At 37.2% G+C, this 24,035-nt stretch overlaps 1 protein-coding gene across 3 annotated transcripts; it reads left to right on the plus strand.

Moving 5' to 3' along the window:
• Positions 1-22,377, plus strand: MORF4L1 (mortality factor 4 like 1). 3 transcript variants are annotated; one of them, XM_060157145.1, is made up of 13 exons: positions 1-113; positions 4,560-4,606; positions 6,299-6,366; positions 9,614-9,730; positions 11,259-11,345; positions 12,147-12,227; positions 15,152-15,177; positions 15,658-15,746; positions 16,787-16,888; positions 18,064-18,152; positions 19,684-19,856; positions 20,139-20,223; positions 21,630-22,377. In XM_060157145.1, exons 1-13 carry the CDS (start codon positions 74-76, stop codon positions 21,712-21,714), a joined length of 1,089 nt encoding a protein of 362 aa, XP_060013128.1. In that variant the 5' UTR covers positions 1-73; the 3' UTR covers positions 21,715-22,377. The 3 variants fall into 3 exon arrangements, with proteins under 3 accessions (XP_060013128.1, XP_060013137.1, XP_060013145.1); XM_060157154.1 differs by lacking the exon at positions 21,630-22,377 and adding an exon at positions 20,701-21,574; XM_060157162.1 differs by lacking the exon at positions 9,614-9,730.
• Positions 22,378-24,035: the final 1,658 nt, after the last annotated feature.

The following is a 24,035-nucleotide window of genomic DNA, read 5'->3' on the forward strand; positions in this document are numbered from 1 at the left end:
GTAGAGAGTAGGGGGCGGTAGTCGGGGGTGGTGGGAGAAGGAGGAGGCGGCGGCGGCGGCGAATCACTTATAAATGGCGCCGAAGCAGGACCCGAAGCCTAAATTCCAGGAGGGTGAGTCTAAGCTCCTGGGGAAAAGGCATCTATCGGCGCAGGAGAGGGAGGCGGGCTCGGGGTGGTTGAGGTTTGGGGGTCGGGGGTGGCAAGGGCTGCGCCCAGAGGAGGCGGCGGACAGGGCTTTGTGCGGGGAAAGCGCATTGCGGCGGGTTATTTCGGTGCGTCATGAGGAGAAAATACCTTGTGAAGCGAAAGCGTTAGGCAGGCGTTAGAGTAGCGGAGGGAGCCATTGCCGCGTGGCAAAGCCTTAGTGCAGTGTTTGTTCTGAGGAAGAGGGCGCGGAGACAGTAGCCTATTGTAGGGAGGCGACTGGAGCGCCATGGCGGCCGTCAGGGGAAGTGATGTGGCGTGGGGGAGGGGAGTCAGCGGCGGCGGTTTCGGGCGCCAGCGCGGAGCACCCAGGCCGCGTGGGCGGCCAACGCCTGGCGCTCTCGGGGGGCCTCGAGCCCGGAGGTGGTCGCGCTCGGTGGAGCCGCCGGGCTGCGGCTGGGGGGGGGGGTGGGCTTCGCGTTTCGGGGCGGGAGAACTGCGTTGTAAAATGGCTGCTGCAAGATGGCCGCGCCATCATGGCCGCCGGCGCCTGGGTCCCCGGCTTTCGGCCGCCGACGCTGCTTTAGGGCAGATACAGCGCCACCTTCTTCGCCCGCTCCCGCGCGGGAACCGGTTCCCCGATGCTTACCCCAGGGAGGTGGGTGGGAACTGGAGAGAAAAAGCGCGAGCGTCTGGGTCGGCTTTGTGTTGCCGGCAGGCGTCTCTTTGCTTACCGAAAAGCCGAGTGCCAAGATCCTATGGGGATGTGACTGCGCTCTTGCTGTGCGGTTGCTTGTAAAGCAATAAATAAAAGCTACCTGAACGCGGTATTATGTTTCCACCTAGAAGTCCCATTGCCTTGCTGTTATCTTTTAAGTACAGCAGTTGTTTGACTAATTGCAGCAATATTTGGTTAACTGATTTGAAAGTTGAGTTTTTATTGTCTTTGATCGACATGTTTTGGCCGACGGTAGAATCTGATTTCAACCGTCGAAGAAGACAGCTCTTTAATTTCCACAATTAACGTATCCAATCATTTATATTAAAGTGGAGGTTTAGGAGTAAACTCAAATGGAAGTAAAATTCTGTGAGGCAAGCAAGAACACTTTAAAATTCCCTTTCATTATTATGGATGTGTTAGTTACCGTAGATGTCGAGACGTCTGCAAAAAATTGTTGTAGCGATTTTCAAACTTTAATGTGTATTAGTCGTTTACACAAAACCCAAGTATATTGTAACTCTGTGGAATATTTAAGATGTTTCTAAGCGTGTGTCTGCTATGACTGACTCTTAATACCTGCTTTCTCTGACGCTGAGAAGCTGTGTGACTACCTTCTATGGATTGCCTTTTTTTTTTTTTTAACCAGATATTTTGGAGCAGGGATTCTTAATCTAGGGTCAGTGTTTATAATTCAGAAGATCCGTGAACTTGAACGGGAAAAAGTGTTGGTTTCTATTGTCTAACTAAAATTTAGTATTTTTCAGTTGTGAATATTAGAACCCCTCCCCCACAAAACAAGCAAAGCAAACAAAGAAACAAAAAACCACAGTAGTATCAACTGGATGTTTTCATGTCCCAGCATTACAGTGGTGGGAGATACATTGAGACGAAATGTGTGCTCGTCATTATTTCAGAGTTGTGGTAGTAATTGGATCAGTGGCTAAATGCTTATATCCATTAAGAAGCTCATATAAAACCATAGAACGTGATATTTTAAATGTTTTGGTAACTATTTCAATACAGTTGGTTTCTTTTGTAATACTGTTCTACGTGTTTGTAGAAAAATTCTGGGAATAGGCCCAAAGGCTTAACCAGACTGTGAAGGATCCATGGCACAAAAAATTAATCCCCACTGTAGGATATGAAAGGAAGATCACCCAGGTGTGCGACAGTTAAGGTTGCCTTACTGGAGGAAGTGCTTTAGTTCTAAACTAGAGGGATGGTAAGAGTGATAACAGCGAAGGAGAATCCATGTGCTGCTATAGTGGTGAATTAGAGAAGAGTATGAACTAGTGTATCTGTAAGGTTTTGAAAGCTACCCAAGAGTCTCTGCACTTACCATTACCACCACTTTCCAGACATGTTTTCTACTCTTGTGTCAAAGTTGTAACCATCTTTAAGAAATTATAATTATTTATAAGACATTTTCAGAGAATATCTTGTAAGGAAAAACGAATATTCTGTTGGAACTCACAGAATTATAACACTGCAGAAGAATTGAGCTTCTGTAATGGTGGAAATACGAATGATCAGAAACAGTTTTTTTTCTAAATGGTTCTTTTAAACTTGGAAGTTTTTATTTAATAATGGTGCAACATGTTATAAGCAGTTTTTAAGCACAGTGACTGTTTTGCACTCGACTTGGTCTTCCACTTGAAATGTTAAAGCATAAGGTAAAGAAAGCTATTGGGCAACTAGCCCATTGTCTGGGGGAGGACTCTTAGCTTGTTAGGAGACTGACTGATGCTGGAATTTGAGTAATGTTCCCAGTAAGCAAACGAGTGGGAGGATGGGGAATTGGAATCGCGTCACCCTTGGAATTTTAGAGCATTGGGCAAAATTACCTTTGTAGTTTGATACTAGAAAGGATTAAGAGTGAAGAAAGATTTAAAGAAAATACCTGAGACTGTGGTTTGCTCCTTACCCAATTAACAGTCCCCAATTAACACTTCCATGAAAAAAATAGGCATTTGTTATCCTGGGTCATGCTCTTCAACTTACTGTATATTTTTTCAACAGGATATTAGGGCCAGGTAGCTAGAATGGAGGTCAAAGGGTCTTAGCCTCAGTGCAATTGTCTTTGGAGGCAGCCGCCAAAAGGAGGGAGAGGGGAGTGAGGCCATTTTCAGGGTACCTTTAGAGAGTACCTGGAGTGTTAAATTTGGGTACACAGGTCTGATCTTTGGCGCTGCTCTTTAGGCCCTATACCTTATCTATATCCCCATGGTCTCATTCTTATCCACAGTATTCAGCAGTGGCTCCAGCCTAGCTTTCTCTTGCCCTCCAGACACGTGTACTCAACTGCTTAGCAGATGGCTCCAGTTTGGATGTCCTGTAGGCACTGTAACTTACTCCAAAATTGATCAGAAACCTCTCCCTCCATTTCCTTTTCTCATTAATGCTCCCACCATGCTGGAAGTCAGTTTAAAGTGTTTCTACTTTGGCTTAGCTGTCCTCCTCACTGCTTTTGATTCATACCTATTTTCTGTTCTTATCCCTGACAGTTGGGAGAAGTCTTTGGTCTCCTTGTTTCTAGTCTCCACTTTTTCTGCATAGGCCTAGTAGCCTCAGGCAGTGGTTCCTCAGAGTGGACCACTGCACAAGAATTTGTCATGTTTCTTCTATGCTTTGGTACCAATTGCTTTCCTCAGCATGGGCCCTTCCCTGTGACCTTCCCAAGTAGCTCATCAGTCACTCTTCTTACTGCTTATGAAGATAGTTAAAATAGGAAATCCAGTAAATTGTGCAGAACTGTTTGGTTACATGTCAGTGTCACCTATACTGCCCTGTAGTCTTTTCAGAAATGAGCTAGTAGGCTATTTTAATTTAACTTTAGAGCTGAAAGAGCTGACTCTGTTGGCATTTTTGTTACCTCTGGGCCTGTTGAAATCAAGTGGACCAAAAATAATGTGAGAAGTCTGTTTCTTCTACAATCAAATGGTATTTTAAGGTACTGCCAGGAATTGCCTGCCTGATTTGTCTGATGAGCAGGGGTGTCTTCCAGATCTTATTCCAGTCCCTAACATTTTATTTAGTCTTGCAAGTCTTAATGGTAGATGCAACACAGAGTGTAAGTTCCAAAGGTTAGAATTGTCTGGGTTTTTTTCTTTTTCTTTTTTTTTTTTTTTTACTTTTTCCCATTGAAGCAGCCCAACACCCAGAACATCATTGAACACACTGAAGGCATGAACATAGTGGGACCTCTTTTTTTAAAAAAACAGCTGTATCTGATGCACATTGAAATTTTTATGCACAGATTGTTTTTCTTAGTTTAATCAGTTTAAGACGGTTGGAAGCAGAGAAGGAATAGGTAGAGCATAAGGTCCTAAACTTAAGATGTCTTTAAATACCACATGTATCAGTACATTGAAAAATAAACCAATTCTGCCAGTAGATAGCTACAGTAGATTTAATTTGTTTAGCAGATGATAGATGATTTGATGATTTTAATAGATTGATATCCTGATTACTTTTTGTTGTTTACATCAGTTGCTAAGGTGTTTTTGTTGTATTGAAGTTTGATCTGAAGCGTTGATGGATGCATTGCCTTACCCACTTGCCTACTCTTTTGAGGAATACCATGGTACAAGTGTGACGGCTCTCCATCACAACCAGATGTGCATATTCTTACATATGAAGATAAATCACAACTAACCCAGTACTTTTTTTTTTTGTCTTTTTTACTTTTACAGGTGAGAGAGTGCTGTGCTTCCATGGGCCTCTTCTTTATGAAGCAAAGGTATTAAACTTGTTTTCTCTTGAAAAGTTGGCTGAAATTACTGGTTGGATAATATCAGTTTTCAATGGTTGGTAGCTTTAGTGAGAGCTACCTTTTTCATAGATTTTCATAGATTCATAGTTCCTCATCTTCTCTTTATGGATGTCTTACTGTTTTCTTAGTGGGTCTTATAAAGCATTGCTGTCTTGCCATTCATCTTACTGAGCTGCTAAAGGTCCAGTAGTTGGAAAGAGCATTTGAGGGGAAAGATAGAATATTGACTATTAATGGGAGCAAAATAGCATTTTGTAGTTAATGACTTGGGAGAAAATACTGCCAAAGTTAACTTTATTTGCAAATATAATGTGCTGAGTAAGCACTGAGTAGTTACATTAAAGGTAAAAACTAACATTTAAGATGAGTACATTTAACTTACTTGTTGGATTGTTTGGCAAAGTCTGAATTGTGGGGGGGTTCCGGGGGGGTTCCCTTTCCCTTTTCTCTGTATCAGTGTTGTGCTCAGGTAATAACTGATTTTCCATTTAGCCAAAGGTAAGTGGGATGATGCATTACGAAGTCAAAGGTGTTCTTAGTATTTTGTTTCTGGTAACTTTTTTAGCACAAATATTTAAGGTGTGTCAACTTCTTTTACAGTGGTAGTTTTTAAAAAATGAACAGTATGCTGAACAGTATAATATTTAAAGGCAATTTCAATATATGTTCTAGGTGAATATGTCTCTGAAAATAAGACTAAAGTGTCAGTGTGACTAACCATTTTCACTACTTTTTACTTATTTTGAATACGTAGTGGATGTATGTTTTTAAAGTTCTTAAATGGCTGAAACTGGATTCATGGAGATGGTCAAGAACTTTTTGTGTGTGCACGTATATCTTAATGGTATAATACCGCTGCAGCTTATAATATATTCTGAGTCAAAGTTTTTTTTTGTTGTATCAACTTCTGACAAACTACTGGACTGGCAGATTTTTCTGCTCTGGCAGCAGAAACACTCCAGTGAACAATTTTAAATGGTGATTGAAATAGCTTAAACTATTGTGGTTCTCTTGATTTGCATCTGATAAAAACTTAAATCCAGACAGCCCTCACTTTTTCATAGTTAATGACTTCTAATGATTTGATCCAATTTGTTTGGCTGCTTTTAAGAAGAACACAAGATGTTTTTCATCTGTCACTTTGCTAGTTGCTGATAATCTGCAGCAGAACAGCTATTGCCTTGTGTAAACTAATGAAATTTTTTAATGATTCAAATTATTCAAAATTATTTTTAATTCTTTAAAAGAATTTAATAATTCTTCAGCTGAATTTATTTTTGAAATAAATGTAGCTTTTGGCTAGTTGGACTTTGAGAAAGCACAAATACTGTTTTCATTAGCTGTTCTTGGATAGCTTATCTAGCCCAGTGATTTAAGGTTTTAGGGGGACCTTTTGTGCTTATGGTTCTTCACATTTGTTGGACTGACTCCAACAAATTTTAAGACTGTTCGGCAGTTTTATAACTCTGAATACCTAAGTAGTCTGAAAGCTTAAATAATGTTCTTTTAAAGAGTTGCATCTTATTATGTTCATTTTGGCCACCAGAGAGTTTTAAGTGTAGAGTTTGTCTTTGAAAGATTGGTTACTTGAAAATTATCCAGGTAGTCTTTTTTATTTCCTTCAGTATTTCTAAGTGAACTTTTTCTTTTTTATTTCAGTGTGTAAAGGTTGCCATAAAGGATAAACAAGTGAAATACTTTATACATTACAGTGGTTGGAATAAAAAGTGAGTATTAGATCTTTAAAAGCAATGTTTTATTTATAATTAACAAGGTAGCTTTGTGTCGTAGACTGATAACAAGCATATGCTTCTTAATTCTTGCAGTTTTAATGTAAATACATGTTGAGGCAAAGGTGAACCATTTGTAGTGTGATGAAAATAGAATAGAAATTAGGGTATACGGCCTTTTTTTTTTTTTGCTGCACTGCGCAGCATGTGGGATCTTAGCTTAGTTCCCTGACCAGGGATCAAACCCACGCCGCCTGCACTGGAAGCTTGGAGTCTTAACTACTGGACCGCCAGGGAAGTCCCCTACAGCCATTTTATTTTACATTCTTTGGAGTATTTCTTGTGTTCTGGTATAATGTCTAATAATAATTAGCCCAACTATTTTCTGGTTTGGTACATTTTAAGACAGCTTGAGTTTTTTGCCTTAACACAAACTTAGTGATTACATATGGTATTTCAAGCAGTTATACTCAAAGCTAGTTGGCTTTTTCTACCTAGAAGCGGGGGGAGGAGGAAAAAGATTGCCTGATTTGGAAGTATTAACCAGCTCATGTTTTGAACTTTAGAAGCATAATTAAATACTAACAAAGTGAATTCGTGTGGTTCACTTTTTGGCATATGACCTAACAGAGGTACAGAAATTTAGTTACAGAACCTAATTTTGCACCCCAAAGAGTTAAAACTTTTTTTCTTTTTTAGAAGTGATATTGATGTTGCTGGGAGTGGACAGTGGTTATAGATTGAACACATTCTAGAATGTTTAGCCATTGGAGCTCTTTGTCAGTGATGGGTCCTTCTTCTTGGGGCCCATAAATATCACATTTGATAATTTAATTCATTTTTGGTGCTTGTAATTGAGTAGCCTATAATTTTTACTATGAGAGGATTTTAATTTTACTAATGGTGTTTTGTCCTTCAAAAATAGTACTGCCAGAAAGTGTAGTGCTTGAGGAGTTGTTTTCTAGCAGATTTTAAAGCTTTGTGTCACCTTAGCCATACTCTGGTAGCCATACTCTGGTAGCTCTCCAAGTGAGCACTGCCATCTGATTTGATGAATACTCTTGCTTTGGAAGGAGCTTTTCTCCTTGACATTTACTGACTCTGTGACTTTGGTCGTCTTTCATACAGTCCCATAGCCAGGTGACCAACCCAGTTAGTTTTATTTATTAGTTAGAAAATTTTATCACAAAATGGTTTTAGCTAAGAAGAAATACCAGACCCTTACTTTTTCTTCCATTAGTATAATTGTAGAAAGGTAGAGATGTAAAATGTGTAAAAGTGCATTCAACAAATGATTTTTTCCAGTTAATGATAATTAAAATATTTATAATAATGATATGTTGGTAATACAGTAACTCAGTGACCCTGTGGGCTTTTAATCCTTTGGTCTTTTTCTTTTTATTTTATTTTATTTATTTATCTTTGGCTGTGCTGGGTCTTTGTTGCTGTGCACGGGCCTTCCCTAGTTGTGGTGAGCGGGGGCCACTCTTCATTGTGGTGCACGGGCCTCCCACTGCAGTGGCCCCTCCTGCCGCAGAGCACGCGCTCCAGGCGCGCAGGCTTCAGTAGTTGCGGCGCATGGATCCAATTGCTCAGCGGCATTCGGGACCTTCCCGGACCAGGGCTCGAACCCGTGTTCCCTGCATTGGCAGGCGGATTGTTAACCACTGCGCCACCAGGGAAGTCCCTCCTTTGGTCTTAATAGAAGTAAATGTCTATGATTTTAAATGGGATTTCAGGATTAATGCTAAATTGAGCGTAATATCCAGGAAAGTTTATCTTCTGGATCCCAGTGTAGTTTATGGCTTTTTCTTCCCTGTTAAAAAAATGAAGTGTTTAAAACTGTATTGCAGTCTTTTACTAGACTTAATATGTTATATATCAATATTCTGTTAACGTCAGGTAAAGTTGAGAGTATATCAAGATATAAAGAGAATCTCAGTTCTCTATAGGAAATAGAATATCTTATTTATGCATATCATGTATGGGAAGTCTATCTAGGAAATTAAAGAAAAGCAAATAGCAAATGCATGGAATAGATCTGACCCCATCCCCGTGTACACTGTAACTGTTTTAGGATTTCATCTTAATAGCAGTGAAGACAGCTTTTGTGCTTAATTCTTTCATGTATAATATTTTCTATAAAATTACATGTAGGTATGTACAGTGTGAAGACTGGGTTTTAAGTGGCATTTGTAGCTTATAAGAAATTGTGGAAATACATAAAATGCTTGCATTTTCTGATAGTGTTGCTTGAAAATAAACCTTTGTTTCCTTTGTTATGTTATCTAGTAACAAATAAATGATAGGGTACACAGTTTTTTTGGTTTTTTGTTTGTCTCATTTTATATATTACTCCTTGTAAAAAGAATTAAGGAAAAAATAGCACTAAATATTGGAGATCTTTATATCTTTGTAGACATTGAGGAATATTACCAAGGATGTGTTTTTTGTAGTTGTTTTGGTGTATAGATGAATATAAGGAATTTTGAAATTTTTGATCTTTAATAAGTATTTAGAGAAGCTTTTAAATCCATACAGAAAGGAGGAGGAGTTGCTCAAATACCCAGCAAGTATGTTATGTTTTTATTTAGTGCTGTGTAAGTAGTGCCATGGATTATTGTAACTTTGGGAATTAATGACAAGCTACCTTTAGAAAATTCTGAGATTCTTTTATGCTTGAGCTATATGTAAAAATTTCTGGATATTTGGCCTTCAGTTACTACCCTAGTAGTGGTGTTCTTCAGAGCAAAAGATGTTGTCATTTCATTTTCCTGTGGTTCAGCAAGGGTTTTCAGCTCCTGACATGTGAAGGAAACTCAAGAATTGGTTTTTAGATCAAGGTCCTTATTTAGATGCATTTTATATCGGGGGAAGGAATTTGCAAGGTTCTAAAATAGAACTTTGTGGTAAATAAAAATTTGCTAGCTCCCTTTAATTTAGAGAGAATTGGAACAGGTATAAGAATAAGATCCTCATTTTGAGTACAGTTCATAGGATACTGTACTTTCCGAAAAGCATACCACAAAAGCTCAATCTCCAAACTGGAATTTTCTTAAACTTCAGTAAATGTATACTTTTCAAAAGCACAATAGATAGTAAGATATTTCTAAATTCTCAAAAACCTTATTGGAATTTGTTGACACAGACATTTAAGTATTATATTTGTAAATAAATCTTAAAGCTTAAGCTAAATTCTACACCTAGTTACTGAGATTACTTTGTACTATGCTGTCTGTATCAGAAGTGCTGTGAGGCCCAGGCGCTCTGAAAAAACTTTGAAGACACGTGAGGATATTGTAGCACTTTTTCCTGTTCCTGAAGGAGCTCCCTCAGTACACCACCCCCTCCTGACCTCTAGGTAAATGCATGTTTTAAAGTTTTCTCTAGGAGATCATGTTGAGGATTGCTTTTTATTTTTTATTCTTCTTTTGGCTGTCTTACATAAGAGGTCAAAGGTGGGAAATTATTAAATAAAAGACTTTGAGGATACATCTCTTTGTGTCACTAAAGGAGCTCCATCAGCAGGAGGAAAAAATTTGCACAAAAAGTTCAGCATTCCCTAAGAAATACCTTATCTTTGTTTTCCCCTTTGGAAAAAAAGCCACATCAGAAATCCTGTTCTGAACAACAAGGTCCTACTATGGCACAGGGAACTATATTCAGTGTCCTCTGATAAACTATAATGGAAAAGAATAAGAAAGGAATGTAAATATACATATTACTGGATCACTTTGCTGTATAGTAGAAGTGAACACAACATTGTAAATCAACTATACATCAATAAAATAAAATTAAAAAAAAAGATCTTGTTTTGAAGGAGCTTTTCGAAGTGCCAGAAGGCCTTAGCAACTAGATATTTTAAGAGAGTGGTTGGTTCTATCTTTTGATGTTTAGAACACCAAGAATGGTTTTGCCTCGAAAGTTGGTGTATTCGTTTGTGAGTGAGTGATAACCATTGTAACACTTCAATTTACAGTCTTAGCTGAGCTGATCTAGATGGTATTCCGTATTGTAGACCTCCTAATATGTTTCTGACAGACCTTGAGTGTTTATTTTTTATGTCAAACTCTCAAGTGTTTTATATGTATTATTTAATTCTCATAACGATCCTACGAGATAGGTACTATTATCCTCATTTTACGGGTGAAACTAAGGCACAGAGAGTTCTGTAGTTCTGTATCACAGGCAACCAGCCAGTTAGTTTTAGTTCTTTAAGAAGTCAGCTTATTATGGATTCCTGTGCCTCATGGTTTTTTTGGAATTAAAGTTCTTTTAGGTACCTTTATTCTGTAAGGATAGTTGCTTAGGGGCTCTTATGTTAAATGCCATGCTTTTATGCCATTTAAAAAAACAATTTGAATAATCTCTTTTTGGACTCGAAGTTTAGATTTGGAATGTTGCTTCTGAGAATATGTTTATTGCCTTTAAAAAACTTTTATTTATTCTTTGGCTGCACTGGGTCTTAGTTGTGGCACATGGGATCTTTCATTGTGGCATGCGGGCTTCTCTAGTTGTGGTGCGTGGGCTCTGTAGTTGCAGCATGCGGGCTCTCTAGTTGTGGTGCACGTCTCAGTGGTTCTGGTGTGCAGACTTAGTTGCCGTGTGGCATGTGGGATCTTAGTTCCCTGACCAGGGATAGAACCTGCATCCCCTCCATTGGAAGGTGGTTTCTTAACTACTGGACCACGAGGGAAGTCCCTTTACTGCCTTTTTACAGAACAGATTTTCACTTTAGTTGAGAATGAACTTGTAATGCCAGTTCGTCAGATTAGTTCAGAGAAGTCTAAAGTCTTGCCTCTTGTATTTCTAAAAAAACATAGTGGGAGGACAGTCTGAGTTAATAATGAAATAGTTTTGAATGATATTTTAACTTTTCTCTTTTTCAGTTGGGATGAATGGGTTCCAGAAAGCAGAGTACTCAAATACGTGGACACCAATTTGCAGAAACAACGAGAACTTCAAAAAGCCAATCAGTAAGTTTGTTTTGCAACATGAATATGAGGAGAAATGCCTGTAAGTTAATTTTTGGAAATGAAATCCACAATGGAAGTCATGTTGGCTGCCTGCCTTTAAAATGATCCTTGGGACCTGTCAGCTGCTGTGTTATGACTTTGACTTCAAGTGATCAGAAAAGCTTGTCCTGGGGAAAGGAAGTAGCATACATATCATTTCTGGAGTCTGTCCTTAGAGGTAGGTAGAAAACAGAGCAGGATGTTGTTGGAAATTTCTGAAGTTGCATACTGATTGTTACGGTCTTATCTCCTGGGCTGTTTGGAAGGTACACTTGGTGGGGGAGGAATAAGAAAGGAAGTGGGGGTTCCCCATTGTTATTCACCTCTGAAAGCACATTGAGAAAAGGAACCCTGAAAGACTGGTCTATCGAGTAATTGTTTTAATTTCAAAACTGAAATATTAAGAAAATGGAAATGATAAAATGGGATCAGATTAAAAAAAACATTGGGATTGGTGAATTTTAAAACAAATGGAATTTTCAGTTATATGAGAATCTATTGTCACTTTTTACATTTATTTTAATTTTCATAAGTATAGAAGAGCCGAATCTTAGGCCTTTTTACTCTTCTTCCTTTCTTGAATTGATTTTTGTAAATATATTATCTCTCTGTTGAACTCGTTAAATAAAAACTTTGTACCACAATATGTATAGGCTCGGGACTTCAATTTGAATATAAATTTCAGAATGGAATCAAGTGATCAATTTATTTTTCCACATAAATATTCATTTTAAGATGATTTTATTGAAATTATTTTTGAAGGGAGCAGTATGCAGAGGGGAAGATGAGAGGGGCTGCCCCTGGAAAGAAGACTTCTGGTCTGCAACAGAAAAATGTTGAAGTGTAAGAAGCTCTATCTTTGTTTTAATTTTACATACTGTTTGTGAAACTCAAACTTGACACACATTGTCTTCTGTTAGGATTTATTGAAAATGAAAACTGGAACATTGTTGTGATTGGAAAAATGCCAATGAGAATCCCCTTGGTGTTGGGTTGCTGAAAATACCTGTTAATTACATACTGATTCCTTAATTACATACTGAGTCCTTAGCAGTTTTTCTCCCCCCACCTTTCCTTTATTTAGTAAAGGAATATTTCCTTTATGTAGTAAAATATACATAACGTGAAAATTTACCACTTAACTCTTATAAGTGTACAATTGGGTGGCATTAAGTACATTCACAACCCTCCTTCTTTTAAAATTTATTTATTTATTTATTTAGTTACTTACGTATTTACTTACTGCACCAGGCGGCATGTAGGATCTTAGTACCCTAACCAGGGATGAAACCCTCGCCCCCTGCAGTGGAAGTGTGAAGTTTTAACAGCTGGACCACCAGGGAAGTCCCTTACAATGCTTCTTTTAAGTTATATTAAATATGTATATATATAATGTGTTTTCTTTTACAAGTATAGTGTTGAATAATCAGGACACAAATTTTGAGATTGGAGGATAGATTGGCTTTTTCAGTAGTGCTAAATATGTGTATTAGTTTTAATTCCCCTTTTGAAACCCATGGTAACTGTGTGAGATGTTAAGGTTTCAAATCATCCCCCCTCCTCTCAACCCCCAAGAAAAAGAAAACCATTCCTTGTTAACGCTTAAGATTTAGAACATCTTGGTAATAAGCCTATGTGTGCAAGTCATATGCATATACACATTGGTGTAGTAAGTTTATGTACCTGAAAGCCAGTGTGGGAATGGTAGCTTAATAAAAGAAAATAAAGAATCATAACTTTTATTAAAAGATCATTTTTTCTTGCCACTTGAATATTTTAAGAACAGATAGGTTTAATGAGTGGTCCGTCATGTGCTTCTTTTCAAAGGATCAAAAGTAACGTGCTCTAAAATATGATTTAAGAGAAGTATGTTTTCCTTGAGATTATATTCTGTTGCTTTTAGACCTAACTAGTCTGACTTTACTACCTAAAAATTAGGTGATAGTAATGAAGGTAATGATGCATTTTGAAATATTTGGGGTTTTAACCTTTTTGGGTGAGTCTTTTTCTCAAGGAGTCTTCCTTTTAATGGGAACGTTGACACTTTGATAAGATTGTAATCTGAGTACTTAGGAAGGCATCATGTAATTTTAAGTATTGCTTTGCCCTGGTAGAATAGAAGATCTATTTTAAAATAAAAATACTGAGTAATTAAACCTGGAGATTTATTTTTTTTTAATTCTTTCATTTTGATTTGAGATTTTGATACAATATTTAATGTTTAGTTTTATACCTTACACCATCTTTAGTGTTTGGTAATTGTTCTGTAGCTTTCTCTGAATATACATAAACATGTATGCATCTGGTTGGAAAATATGAGAACCAGATTTACCTTTACTTTGTTGACATCTAGGTCCTTAAGGTTGGGCGCTTATTCTTTATAAACTAATAGTGAATATACGTGAATTTTGTTAGTGCTTTGGCTTCCAAGCATACTTTGGTTGTTCATTATTTAGTGGAATGACTTTTCTCAAGAATGACTTTGGGCTTGTTATTCTTTCAGGTACATTGAATCTAACAGTTCATATTTTGATTATAACATTTAGTCCTGAGGCTTAGAAATAGGAAGTCAGACAACACCAGCAGTTTATTTATTGTATGAAATCCGTTGGCGTACTTTGAGAAAGTAGCGTGCATGTTTAATTAATACAAGCAAGAAGGTTGAAGCAAGAGTTTTTACACCACTGGTATTCATTGAAGTATAGTTTATAGATCTTTAGAGTTGAGCTCAGTTGTCAGTATTTTTTCTTTAATTCTTTGGTATAGACTGGGTAAGAAAGGAGTGTAAGGGCTCTTGGCTTCTCTTGGTCCGCACGTGTTCTTTACATGTAAAAGTTCATGGTTTAATCTGACTCAGAAATACTGTCCAACAAATATTAGTGTTAGAGAAGTTAACCTTAGAGAAGGAGGGAAAAACCTGTAATATCAGATGGCCAGATTTTTGTGTTTATAACCAACATAAGTTAATTTTGAGTCATCAAATGAACCCCAAGCTCTAAATTAAATAAATACAGGTCGTTAACATTCGTAAGTATTAAAGCTGTAGAAAAGTAAAAATATTCAGGTGTTCTTTTATGGTCCCTCCAGGCAGAATCTATAATCGTGGGTTTGTAAACTGTTTTCCTTGTATTACAGAAATAATTATGTATAAAATCAAAGTTAGTAATTTACTCTTTGTTAGTGTGTATATAAATAAACGAGTTAAGTTGCTGTTAGAGATGATAACCAAGACACATTAGCTTTGTTCTACGAATGGGAGAACAGAGTGTTTGGTGTGGTAGTGGAAGGAATATAGTTGAGACGAAATAAAGTGAAAGAATTTGGACCAGTGAGAGTGGAGTAATGGATTGGTCTGAAACATACAAATCTAAAATCAAATTATGCTGTACTAAAGTAATTGGGAGAAAATATTTTAACCTTTGGAGCTTTTTTTTGTGTTTGTGGAACTAATAATATTATCACGAAGTATATTTTTATCACTTAACATGCTATAAACTTACAAACGAATAACATAACCCTGGAAGCAAGTTTCCTGATGTGGTTTTGGTTTGGTTTTCTAGTATGTGGAGGGAGATATAGATTTAGCCAACTATCAGTAAAAGTCCTTGTGTCTGAGTAGTGAATGAGAATATGCAGGAAATAAGATCGCTGCCTGATCTTAGCAAACAAGGCAGTATTTCTCTATGAACTTAACCTGGTAAAAGGAATTTAAACAGGCAATTTTACTAGCAATAATTATCTTTCCTCTTTTTCTTCCCTCCTTTCAGGAAAACAAAAAAGAACAAACAGAAAAGTAAGAATATTAACTTTGTTTAAATTATTTTGCCTTTTATAACATTTGCATTTTGAATTCACTGTTAAATTTTTAAAGTTATGAAGTTTTAGAGTAAGCTTATGTTGATGGTCTCAAATAGGAGTCACAGCAATGTTACAGAGTTAGGTACATAGTAGTAGAGAACTCATACTCTTTCTACCATGGAGAAGCCTGTAAGCGTTTATTATTTTCATGTTACTTAATGACTGTTCCTGAGACAATAACATTTTAAAAATAAATGTAAGATGGTAATATTATTAAATGTCGCTTTGTACTAGATGTTTGGTAGAGCTGTTTATAAAAGTTATATTTTTGGTAGGAATATGATTCTTTAATGTAGATTTAAGTAAAATCAGTGTAATGGAAAAGTCAAAATAGGGTATGTCATGAAACTAGTTTCCTAGAGTTTCTCATTTATTAAGCTAAAAATACCCCTTCCTGACCCCCACATTTTTACAGCACCTGGAAATGGAGATGGTGGCAGTACCAGTGAGACACCTCAGCCTCCTCGGAAGAAAAGGGCCCGCGTAGATCCTACTGTTGAAAATGTGAGTTTTTCCTTAAGTTTATGAATATATATATATGAATATATATATATGAATATATAGCATGTTAGAATTTTTAATCTTGTCATTTTACAACACAGTAAGTCATAGAACTTTGAGTGTCTCAAAAGCATTGCTAACATGGTTAACTACTGAAGTGAAAATACTTCCCTTTTTTGGATGAAGGATATATTTGTATACATCTTTATTTCACTTGTAGCACTAGATATGTTCCTGCTAGATTTTACCCCCAATTCATCATCAGGTGTTCATTGTGAAGCTCTGTGTTCATGTACACCACTAAATATTTCTTTGGTATTAGACTGAATAGGCTTAGCTAGGTCACATTAAATGGTTTAGTGTGTCCCAAGATGATTTAGTAAAGCCACAAAAAGTGCCAGGAAAGCCTGTCAGTTCTGCATGTGTGTGTGGGTACAATAGTGTAGGATTCTTACATAAGTGAATACAGTGTCTCGTTTCTAATTTAGTATGTTTATAATTTCCAAAGTTATGATTTTGAAAATAGGGGTTTTAAAACTTTAACCAACGTCATTTACGTTTCTGAAGCTGAGGTTAAAACAGTGGTATGTTCTAAAAATTAGGTATTTTTAGGCAGTTATTGAAGACAGATTAGAAGACAGTACATTTAATATTCTGTATTAAAGATGTAACTTTAAGATAGTCATGTTTGGGCTAGTCTTTGGAGGTATGACTATTCAAAATCAGTAAATTTGAAAATACTAAGTTAAAATGCATCAAGTTGGAGTGGTCATTTATAGAGGAAAAGGAAATTTGCTAAAGAATATTTGCTTTCACATGAAAAGACATTGAATGGACTATCAAGATAAGGTTCTTTCCTCCCAGGAGTTAGCTATATGATCTTTCCACTTATCAGTTTTGAAATGACAATTCCAGCAGTCCATTTGAGTAAATGATTATACCCAGAGGCTCTAAAGGTTCAGAAAAGCCTTTAGAAAACACTTGGAGCTGTTACGCAGCAAGAAAGGACAGATGTTTAATACTCTTCCTTTTTTTCTGTTTAGGAGGAAACATTCATGAACAGAGTTGAAGTTAAAGTAAAGATTCCTGAAGAACTAAAACCATGGCTTGTTGATGACTGGGACTTAATTACCCGGCAAAAACAGGTAACTTGAAAGCTACACAGATTGTAATCTATGTGGTATGTTCTTGCTACTGTAAAAAATTTTTTTCTAAAGGAAAAGCTTATAGACTTGAATATTGAAAGTATGATGAGTATTTTTTAATTCAGGGACTGAATAATTTGATCATCAGAAAGGACTTGGGATTAAAATAAAGTACATATATCAAAGTCCATGAGTTTATAATGATTTTTTTTTTAAAGGTCAAGATAACTCATTGTTGGCAGTTGCTAGGGCAGGAACACATTATTTTGAAAATCCATAGAAGCAAGCATGTTATTTCCTGTCTTAATTATCATTGAAAATGGGATATTGTCTCATATGTTGCTGCTAATGGAATGTAATAGGAAGCACGTAATACTGGCTGCATGGTATTTGTGACCTCTAAAAAGAACCTGAATCTGACAAGATCCTAGGTCTAATTACTTGTGTACAGGAGATAGGGACATTACGAGGTATGTATGTAACATCACAAGGGTAGTCATCAAAGTCCAGAATGAGGCACTCTACAGGACAAAAGAACCAATTTCTAAAATAGCACAAGCAGGGGTAGGGGAGAAGTAGGAACTGTGTGAGGATTACGAAACTTCATAGACATCAGTCATATACTGTACAGTAATGTGGACTTCGTTTGATTCTTGATTTGCCTCTGGAGCTAAACTGCTGAGTTTAGCTGAGTTCTACCACTTACTGAGTTGGGGCAAGTTACCCGGCCTTTTTGTGTTTTAGTGTTTACATTTAGTGGAATAATGGGTCCCAACCTCATAGTACTGATGTGAGGATGAAGAGAATATTCAGGTAAGTGCTTCAGACAGGGTCTGGCACATAATACTATATAATACATGATGACTTGATAATATCACAGAGGTAAATTTATGTGCAAGTGTATTCCATATATAGTAATAGTGTAATGTGTCCAACAGATTGAGTCTTCAGAGCTGTGCTGTCCAGTATGGGAACCACTAGCCACTTTTGGCTATTGAAATTAAATAAAACTAAATTTTTAGTTAGTCATATTAGCCATGCTTTAAGTGCTGAACAGTGCCCTTTTCTATTTTGTAATACTATTAGGTCATCTCTTATTGCGTTAAAGCTTTTCCAGTATACTTTTCCTTTGAAAAAGAAGATATTAGTATTCAAGTGTATTTTTGTTTTCATAGCTCTTTTATCTTCCTGCCAAGAAGAATGTGGATTCCATTCTAGAGGATTATGCAAATTACAAGAAATCTCGAGGAAACACAGATAATAAGTAAGAATATACATATCTTTGAAGTATACCCAAAGACATTTCAAACATTATTTCTAAATAAATTATCTGAAACGTGTACTTTAAAACAATACCATCAGGGGCTTCCCTGGTGGCGCAGTGGTTAAGAATACGCCTGCCAATGCAGGGGACATGGGTTTGATCCCTGGTCTGCGAAGATCCCACGTGCCACGGAGCAACAAGGCCCGTGCACCACAACAACTGAAGCCTGCGTGCCTAGAGCCCTGTGCTCCACAACGAGAAGCCACAGCAATGAGAAGCCCGCGCACCACAACGGAGGGTAGGCCTCGCTCGCCTCAACTAGAGAAAGCCCGCGCGCAGCAACGAAGACACGACGCAGCCAAAAATAAAAAATAGAATAAATAAGTTTAAAAAAAAAAACATCAGAAACTAGTAAAATAGAATTTCATTGCTTTAGGGAGTTTGGCTGGCAGATGTTTTCTTTTTTTGTTTTCTTTTTTTGAATCTTATTTTTTATATAGCAGGTTCTTATTATCTATTTTATACATAGTGGTGTATATATGTCAGTTCCAATCTCCCAATTCATCCCACCCCAGCCACTTCCCCCGCCTTGGTATCCATAGGTTTGTTCTCTACATCTGTGTCTCTGTTTCTGCCCTGCAAACAGGTTCATCTGTACCATTTTTTAGGTTCCACATATATGTGTTAATATATAATATTTGTATTTGTCTTTGACTTAACTTCACTCTGTATGACAGTCTCTAGATCCATCCACGTCTCTACAAGTGACCCAATTTCGTTCCTTTTTATGGCCGAGTAATATTCCATTGTATATATGTGCCACATCTTCTTTATCCATTCATCTGTTGATGGGCATTTAGGTTGCTTCCATGACTTGGCTATTGTAAATAGTGCTGCAATGAACATTAGGGTGCATGTGTCTTTTTGAATTATGGTTTTCTCTGGGTATATGCCCAGTAGTGGGATTGCTGGATCATATGGTAGTTCTATTTTTAGTTTTTTTTTTTTTTTTTTTTTTTTTTTAGTTTTTTAAGGAACCTCCATACTGTTCTCCATAGTGGCTCTATCAATTTACATTCCCACCAATAGTGCAAGAGGGCTCCCTTTTCTCCGCACCCTCTCCAGCATTTGTTGTTTGTAGATTTTCTGATGATGCCCATTCTAACTGGTGTGAGGTGATAACCTTACTGTAGTTTGGTAAATGTTTTCTTAAAGGGCCAGATAAGTAAATGTTGCAGGTAAAATCGAAGCTATATCTAAGTACCTATATAACCATTTAAAATACAACTATTTGAAGATGTGAAAACCATCCCTAGCCTGAGGGCTATAGTTTGCTCACCACTGGTCTATTTTTGGAATTGATTTCTTGCCTTCTTATTAAATCTCTGTTTTAAAAATCTGTTCAGTAGAGGCTCAGGGTCACTAGTTTAACCTTTTAATTCGTTACCCTTAAGTTAGTTGACTTAATCTTCATCTCTCAATTCCTTTCAGTGACCTGCTTTGAAGGTAAATATTTTTATTCATTTATCAGGGAGTATGCTGTTAATGAAGTTGTGGCAGGGATCAAGGAATACTTCAATGTAATGTTGGGCACTCAGCTGCTCTACAAATTTGAGAGACCACAGTATGCTGAGATCCTCGCAGATCACCCTGATGCGCCCATGTCCCAGGTGTATGGAGCGCCACATCTACTGAGATTATTTGGTAATACTGCCATTTAGAAAACAATTTTACTTTTTTTCCTTTGAGCCTTTAATATTTTTGTCTTTCCTAATTTATATCAAGTGGTAACATAAAATAACATTTTAAAAATAATGATTTAATTCCAGTTTGAACTTTTATTTAATATAGTAAAATCCAAAGTCGATTTCTAAAATCATATACTTTAAAGGAATCAGTGATTTTTGCATTTGCTCATGTAATTAAAATACATGCTTATAGTGCTACCTTGGATGTAACTTTGACTAAATTCTTCTGTTTAAATAGTACGTATTGGAGCAATGTTGGCCTATACACCTCTGGATGAGAAGAGCCTTGCTTTATTACTGAATTATCTTCATGATTTTCTAAAGTAAGTCTAAAAATTAATGCTTGAAATAAAAACGTGAATTAGTCTACTGTACTGAAAATTACTCTGTGATAGATTGACATTATATAGATACTATTATAAAACTAAACAACAACGTATGGTATTGGTACAAGAGTAGATACATTGTTAATGGAACAATGTAAGTGCAAATGTAAGCTCTTAAAGATGAAGGGAATGTATGTTACACATACATGTTAAAGGGCTGGTATCTTTAACACAAAGAAGAGTTCTTAATATGAAAAAGATGACCAAACCAGTGAAAAATAGACATTGGAAATTCACAGAAGTCTCAGTAAAAAGGCCATTAAAATATGTTTAACATAATTAAAACATCTCTTGTCGATTGGCTTATAATTTTGGAGAAATGGAGGAAAGGGCAATCCTGCTTTTTACAGCTTTTTGGAGGGCATTTTGGCATGCATATAAAAATTTCAAATGTGCTTTTTACCCTTTGACCAGACAGTTAGGCTTCTGAGAACTTATCCTGTAGAAATACTTGAATGCACAAAGATTTCCAAGCATGTTTATTGCATTTGAAAAAGAAAATGGTGAAGAATTTTAAACCGTTATTAATAGACGAGGTAGGTCTAAATATATGAATCAAGAAAGATGTCCATGTTGTGTCAGTTTAAAAAAAATAAATTGCAGTAGAGTATGGTATGATTCCTCTGATTTGTAGAGAAACACTTTCAATCTTTGGAACAGATTTGGAAAAATAAGGATCATACTTAACAGTGAGTTGTTTCCTGGGCATAGTTTTGGGCGAGGAGTTTTCCGTTGCTACTTTATATAGTTCTGTGTTTGAATTTTCTTAAAATGGCACCGTGTATTTTATAATAATTTTAAAACCAACGTGAACCTGGGAATCTAAACAGCTTTATAGTCTTTGTTTTACCAATGATGAATTAATATCCTTTCTCTACCCCCACTTCTTTATGAAATGAAAGTGCTCCACTACTGGACATTTCAGGTCCCTTTGATTTTTATGGTGTTAATTCCAAGTTTAAACTTGAGAAATACTGGTCAATTTCTGAATTTATATTTAATATGATTTCAGAGAGCTAAAGAAAACACCTAGATGTTATTCTTTTAGACTAACGACACCTGTTTCTTAAAGGTAGTCCAAGTGCTCAGGTTGGTATTCTGGTGACTCCTGTTCTTTGCTTATTTGAAATAAGGGAAGTAACTCTGGACTTCCATCCTTATTTGTGTTGTTGTCTGGTATATAACCCTATTTACCTGAGTTATAATTACATAGTTTTACTGTGAGGTTGTGATTATTTTAGTATATTTTAAAGTGCTTTGTGTGGCTTCTGTATATAATTAAGAAGAGATTGGTATCAAAATATGATTCTTTTTCATGCTTGTAATGAATATTTCATTTTTAGATACCTGGCAAAGAACTCTGCAACTTTGTTTAGTGCCAGCGATTATGAAGTGGCTCCTCCTGAGTACCATCGGAAAGCTGTGTGAGGCGCTTATACTCACTCTTGTTTGGATCTCTGTAAACACATTTTTGTTTCTTAGTCCTTCTCTTGTACAAATGATGTACTTTGGAAATGTTAGTGTATAACAGAAGTGATGTTTGTTTTCTGTTTGATTTTAAACAGAAAATAAAAGGGGTTACAGCTCCTTTTTTCTTTTCTTTTTTTTTTTTTTCATTTCAAAGTTGCTACCAGTGTATTCAATGATGGACAACAGAGAGACGTACTGTAGAGTGTTTTATTGCTTAGTTGACAAAGCTGCTTTTGAATGCTGGTGGTTCTATTCCTTTGACACTACGCACTTTTATAATATGTGTTAATGCTATATGACAAAATGCTCTGATTCCTAGTGCCAAAGGTTCAATTCAGTGTGTATAACAACACACTCATCCATTTGTGCTCCCCCCTTTTTTTTATGGTGCTTACAGTAAAGAGCCCATCCTTTGCAAGTCATCCATGTTGTTCCTTAGGCATTTTATCTTTGCTCAGATTGTCAAAGAATGGTGGCTTGTTTCATGGTTTTTGTATTTGTGTCTAATGCACGTTTTAACATGATAGACGCAATGCATTGTGTAGCTACAGTTTTCTGGAAAAGTCAATCTTTTAGAAATTGTTTTTCAGATCTTCAATAAATTTTTTCTTTAAATTTCAAGGAGCAGTGTGCTTGTGTGGATGCATCACAAAACATTTGTTGTGTATTCCTTCTTGTATTTAGACAGTGATTGTTCAGGTGAGTGATTTTCTTGTTTGGCCTTTTATGGAATGAGAAGGTTGGCTTCATTATCTACCTTTAATCCACAGCAGCTTTGGTAGTTTGCCCTCTTGAGTTCTGGCTAAAAAGTTAGAGGTTCACGTGACTATTTCTCTGCTTTTCATAGACTATTATTATTAATTTTGAGCATTGAGGGAGTTTTTTACCTGTGTGACAGCTAGCTTTCTGCTAATTGTTTACTTTGAGGTGTTTACCAACATTATTCACAATGCCTATAATTTGAGCTCCTTCCCCCAGATAAAATGTAGGCCTCCTTGAGAGGTTTTGACCTGTGTTATCCCTCACCTTTGTACTGTGGAAGTTCTTGAAGTTAAAAGGCATCTCATCTCTGCTTCTAGGAGTACCCCCTGTGATTTCTTCTTTGTTCTCCCATACAGTCCATATATTCTTGTGAATGGTTATAAACATGAAATCGACTGGCCCAAAGCTGGGCTCAGATTTGGCTCTGTCCTCCCCTGGCGGTGACTGTCACTTCACTGTCTGAGCCTCGGTCTCTTCATCTGAGATAGGAAGGTTTGGTGATAGGTTGACACAACGTCTCAGACAATTGTTATGTGCTTTTTTTTACAGATGAGTTGACATTGTGATCAGACAGAATAGCTCTCTGTTTACACTAGTTGTCGAGAGGAGAGACAGAAATCAGTCAGCTCTGGAATCTTCTTTCCTCCCCTTTTGTGGTTTGGCAAGAAGCTGGCTCAGCAGGTGTGACTTAGCTCAAAGAAAGAATAGGCTGAGACCAGAGGTTGAATTCCAGAGGTTCCCCCACTTGCTAACAAGGCCACCTTGTTGACCTGGAAGCACTGCTGTCACACAGATGCCTCGAGGTTCCTAGCCCCACCCCAAATACGTAGAGCATTATGGGGGCAGGTCCTGTGTCTGGCCCCAATGTGGCCACCCTCAGTGCCATTCCTGGTGGGTCAGGACAGCTTACAGGGTTGGCACCTCTGCTAGTTCTAGGTTTTCTCCCAGTAACTCGAGTGGGTTAGTGATGTGTGTGGGAGTCCAGAACCCATCTGTATGATGTGAGCTTTCTAACTGTTGCTTGCTCTCTAACCTCATATTTTCTTTTAGCCATTTGAGACTGCATTGTCCAGGGCAATGGTGAGATTCTCGGCCCTGCCCCCCAGAGATGTGGGTCAGCAGGCTCAACATGGGGTTCATAACTGCCGATTTTATTTATTTTAAAATTTTCTCAACTTTTTATTTCAAATTCAATCCCACAGAAAAGTTGCAAGAATAGTAGGATGAATACTTAGTTGTATACTCTTCACCTATAAGATTTACCTTTTGGGGCTTCTCTGGTGGCGCAGTGGTTGAGAGTCCGCCTGCTGATGCAGGGGACATGGGTTCATGCCCTGGTCCGGGAGGATCCCACATGCCACGGAGCGGCTGGGCCCGTGAGCCATGGCCGCGCGTCCGGAGCCTGTGCTCCGCAATGGGAGAGGCCACAACAGTGAGAGGCTTGCGTACCGCAAAAAAAAAAAAAAAAAAAAAAAAAGATTTACCTTTTGTTAATATTTTTGCCATGTTTGTGTACA

Source organism: Lagenorhynchus albirostris, chromosome 1 (genome assembly GCF_949774975.1).
Source record: "Lagenorhynchus albirostris chromosome 1, mLagAlb1.1, whole genome shotgun sequence".
In the NCBI taxonomy this organism is placed as follows: Eukaryota; Metazoa; Chordata; class Mammalia; order Artiodactyla; family Delphinidae; genus Lagenorhynchus; species Lagenorhynchus albirostris.

What these genes read in the sequence shown, in the direction of transcription:
- MORF4L1 (XM_060157145.1), top strand. Translation starts at nt 74, where the DNA reads ATGGCGCCGAAGCAGGACCCGAAGCCTAAATTCCAGGAGG. An exon ending in TAATTACCCGGCAAAAACAG is followed by an intron (nt 16,889 to 18,063) that starts GTAACTTGAAAG and finishes TTGTTTTCATAG; the next exon opens with CTCTTTTATCTTCCTGCCAA. An exon ending in TATCTTCATGATTTTCTAAA is followed by an intron (nt 20,224 to 21,629) that starts GTAAGTCTAAAA and finishes TTTCATTTTTAG; the next exon opens with ATACCTGGCAAAGAACTCTG.